Consider the following 4,469-nt stretch of genomic DNA (forward strand, 5'->3'; position numbering starts at 1 on the left):
GGCTGGGAGTGTGGTTTAGAGGTAGAATACTTGCCCGGGCTGGGAGTGGGGTTTAGAGGTAGAATACTTGCCCAGCATACATGAGGTCCTGGGTTCTACTCCTTGGTATCAAATAAACAAAAAAACAAAAAAAATAAAATACAGGAATTATCATTGTATGTGATATTTAATAATCTATGTCTTTATGTGCTTATGTAAAAACGAACTGACCTAGTTTAATTAAAATTAATTGGTACCCCATAGAAGGTAGTAGAACTTCCTTGTCTTCTTTTAGTTTTTCCTAACATGAATTGGTCTCCAAACACAGCCCTCAGGAAGTGAGAAAAAGTACAGTTTAAAAAAAAAATCAAAAGTAAACCAGGAGCTGGTGGCTCATGACTATAATCCTAGCTACTCACGAGGCTGAGATCTGAGAATTGTAATTTGAAGTCATCCTGGGCAGGAAAGTCTTATTGCCAATTAACTACCACAAAACTGGAAGTAGAGCTGTGACTCAAAGTGATAGAGTGCTAGCTTTGAGCAAAAAAGCTCAGGGTCAGCGCCCAGGCCCTGAGTTCAAACTCCATGATTGACCAAAAAAAAATCGATATAGTATAATTATCATCATGATTTACTATCCTCAAGTGTTCAGAAATTTAACTCTTGGACTTTAGACAGTCAGCTACTTACCTCCCTGCTTTTTAGCCTTTCTATCCCTCCTTCCTCTCTTCCTTCTTTTCTTCCCTCCTTTCCTCCCTCCCTTTCCCCTAACTCTGTTTCTTCTTTTTTCTTTCAATACTAAGATTTAGCCTCACGCTTCCTAGGCACATTCTCCATTACTTGAGCTACATTCCCAGCCCAGTAGTTACTTTCACGTTTGTTCTCAGGCTGGCCTGACCATGATCCTCCTATTACATTTCTTGTGTATCCAGGATGACAGGTGCATGCCACCACACTGGCATTAGCTTGGTTTATTCCTAACTGATCTTTTCCTTCCATTACCTTTTTTACCACCATCATTTTTGTTGTTGTTGTTGTTTTGTTTTGTTTTTAGCATGTCCATAGATCACATCAGACTGTAAGGTTAGGTTTACATTAGCCAATTTTATTATTTTTAGCAAACTGTATCTTTGTGTTTTCTTGTTTTTCTGTGTTCTAGACCACATTTAGATAAATGTTCATCATGCCTTTAAAAATCCCATATGTTGCCAGGTACTGGTGGCTTACATCTGTAATCCTAGCTACTCAAGAGGTGAAGATCTAAGGATCCTGGTTTGAACCCAGCCCGGGCAGGAAAGCCTGCATTATCTCCAATTAACTACCAAAAAGCCAGAAGTAGAGCGGTGAATCAAGTGGTTGAACACTAGTTCTGAGCAAAAAAACTCAGGGACAGCATTTAGGCCCTGAGTACTTGCCCCAGGACCAGCATCCCCCCCTCCCCCCGCAAAAAAAAAAAGTCCCGGTTGTGGGACTTGAACTCTGGGCCTGGGCGCTGTCCCTCAGCTCTTCAGCTCAAGGCTAGCGCTCTACCACTTGAGCTACAGCGCCACTTCTGGTTTTTTCTTTTTGCTTATGTGGTGCTGAGGAATCAAACCCAGGGCCTCATGCATGCAAGGCAAGCGCTCTACCACTGAGCCACCTTCCCAGCCCCAAAAAGAAAAATCTTACATGCTAAGAATGCATGCTACTTTATCTTTGCCTGCTATTGATGATTTGAATTTAAACCTTTACATGTTCTTGACTTTATATTCTTGGTTTTAAGACTTTAGATCTTTTATTTGTTTTCCACAGTGTGTTCAATACGAGTCATTGGTGAGAGTGATATCATGCAGGAATTCCTGTCAGAATCAGATGAGGTAGGTGAAAACTCTTTAACTACTATTTTTATCATAGTTCCATATGGGAAAAAATAAATCAAAGGTATTGATTATGAGTTGAATTGCAGTAAACTCCAAAGGACTCTAATTTTTCTACTCCTAGTGCTAGGTCTACCTTTTCTTTGAATCCTTCTCTGATGATTCAGATCATTGATTTTTCATTCTACCAAGAACTTTTGTCTTTAGTATCAGCATATTACTGTCTCATTCTCTACCTGTCATCAGTTTGTCACTTTATATTTAGCTTACAAGACTATGAGTTACCTATAATAAGAATAAGCCTTGATCATTTTTTTTTTTTTTTTTTTGCTGGTCCTGGGGCTTGAACTCTGGGCCTGGGCGCTGTCCCTCAGCTCTTCAGCTCAAGGCTAGCGCTCTACCACTTGAGCTACAGCGCCACTTCCGGTTTTCTGGTGGTTTATTGGAGATAGGAGTCTCACGGTCTCTCCTGCCCAGGCTGGCTTTGAACCGGGATTCTCAGATCTCAGCCTCCTGAATAGCTAGGATTACAGGCGTGAGCCACCAGTGCCCGGCCCGCCTTGATCATTTTTATATTCCCAGTGCCTTACCTCAGTGTCAATCATATAAATAATAAATAAATAGTAATTGAATAGATTGCATGGGTAATGCCAACATTTTATTTGTTAATTATTTCATATGCATATGTATTATTTTCCTGGCTAGAGTTTAAGTGTCTTGCAGACAGGGGTTTATGGTAAAGTACAGTAGCTTGCTTCCCTACTCCTCCTACCCCCTTATCCATAGTTATAGTTTTCACAGTCTTGGTTAACTGCACTTAACTATGGTCTTAAAATATTAAATATAAAATTAAAGAAAACAATTCATGAGTTTCAAATTATATGGCATTTGAGTAGCTGTCCCACTCAGAACCTGAATCATCTTTTGTCTAACATATCTACTCTGTATAACTGTACTGCCTGTTAGTCACTTAGTAGCCAGACTAGTTACTGGATTGACTATGCTGGTATCACAGTGCTCATATTCAAAGACCTACCTGTTTACTTAAATTTATTTTTGCTTGTACTGGGGTTTGAATTCAATGTCTTGCACTCACCTGCTTTGCTTGGCTGCCACTTTTCCATTTGAGCTATACCACAAGCCCTGCATTTTGCTGGTCATTTTGGAGATGGAGCCTTGCAGACATCTACTCAAGCTGGCTTCTAATCAGTCTTTTGGATATCAGCCCCCTGAGTAGCAGGGATTACAGATATGAGCCACTGGCACCTAGCTTCAATCACTATTCTTTTTATTTTACTTTTTTTTTTTTTTAGTTTTGGAGGATTTATTTATTTATTTATTTTGTTGGTCATGGGACCTGAACTCTGGGCCTGGGTGCTGTCCTTCAGCTCTTCAGCTCACAGTGAATGTTCTGCCACTTGAGCCACAGCTCCACTTCCAGGTTTTTCTGCTTATGTGTTGCTGGGAATCGAACCTAGGGCCTCATGCATACAAGGCAAGCACTCTATCACTGAACCACCTTCCCAGCTGTAGTTTTGGAGTTTTAAACACTACTATGTTGTTGCATACTAGTTATAAAGAAAACAGTTTCATTAGCCAGGCGCCGGTGGCTCATGCCTGTAATTTTAGCTACTCAGGAGGCTGAGATCTGAGGATCTCGGTTCAAAGCCAGCCCGGGCAGGAAAGTCCATGAGACTCTTATCTCCAATAAACCACTAGTAAATTGGAAGTGGCACTGTGGCTTAAGTGGTAGAGTGCTCGCCTTGAGCTGAAGAGTGCAGAGACAGTGTCTAGGCCCAGAGTTCAAGCCCCACCGACAAAGAAAAAAAAAGAAAACAGTTTCATTGTTACATCTCTACTCTTGTTTATATTGTATTTCAATTAATTTCACTTCCTTTGTCACTCATTCTACCTCTTCCTCCCTCATAAAGGTACCCTCAGCTAGGTGGTGGTGGCTCACACCTATAGTCCTAGCTACTCAGGAGGCTGAGAACTGAGGATGGCGATTCGAAGCCAGCCCGGGCAGGAAAGTCTGTGACACTCTTACCTCCAATTAATCAGGGAAAAAGCCTCAAGTGGAGCTGTGGCTCAAATGGTAGAGTACTAGCCTTGAGCATAAAGAGGCTCAGGGATAGCGCTAGGCCCTAAGTTCAAACCCTAGGACCAGCAAAAAAAATAGTAGATAAATAAAAAATAGCACCCTCAACAAGTTTCTTTGTTTTGTTTTCATAGTTGAAAAATAATCTATTTTAGCAATATTTAACAATATTTAACCTCCTTTATCTTCCCCACCAGCCAACCCCCTCCTCCAAGTAACTCTTAATAATGACTCTAGATAATAGGAATAGCTATGCTAGCAACTATATACCAAAGAGGAGCCATAGAGTATTTCCTTTAAGTTTAAAAGGTAAAAAAGTCAGGGGGAGGGGGTGGTGGAGAAAAAAAAAATTAAAAAAAAATTTTTTTTTTTTGGGTCCGTTCATGGGGCCTGAACTCTGGGCCTGGGCGCTGTCCCTCAGCTCTTCAGCTCAAGGCTAGCACTCTACCACTTGAGCCACAGCGCCACTTCCGGCTTTTTTATTTTTGTTTATATGGTGCTGAGGAATCGAACCCAGGGCCTCATGCATGCAAGGC

At 41.1% G+C, this 4,469-nt stretch overlaps 1 protein-coding gene across 1 annotated transcript in view; it reads left to right on the forward strand.

Moving 5' to 3' along the window:
• Snx27 (sorting nexin family member 27) overlaps positions 1-4,469 on the forward strand; it is a 52,584-nt gene that overhangs the window by 13,173 nt on the left and 34,942 nt on the right. Inside the window, 1 exon segment of the mRNA XM_013015011.1 lies at positions 1,771-1,839. Coding sequence (XP_012870465.1) covers positions 1,771-1,839 — 69 coding nt within the window.

The sequence above is a fragment of the Dipodomys ordii genome, unplaced genomic scaffold (assembly GCF_000151885.1).
Source record: "Dipodomys ordii isolate 6190 unplaced genomic scaffold, Dord_2.0 Scaffold26, whole genome shotgun sequence".
NCBI lineage: Eukaryota > Metazoa > Chordata > Mammalia > Rodentia > Heteromyidae > Dipodomys > Dipodomys ordii.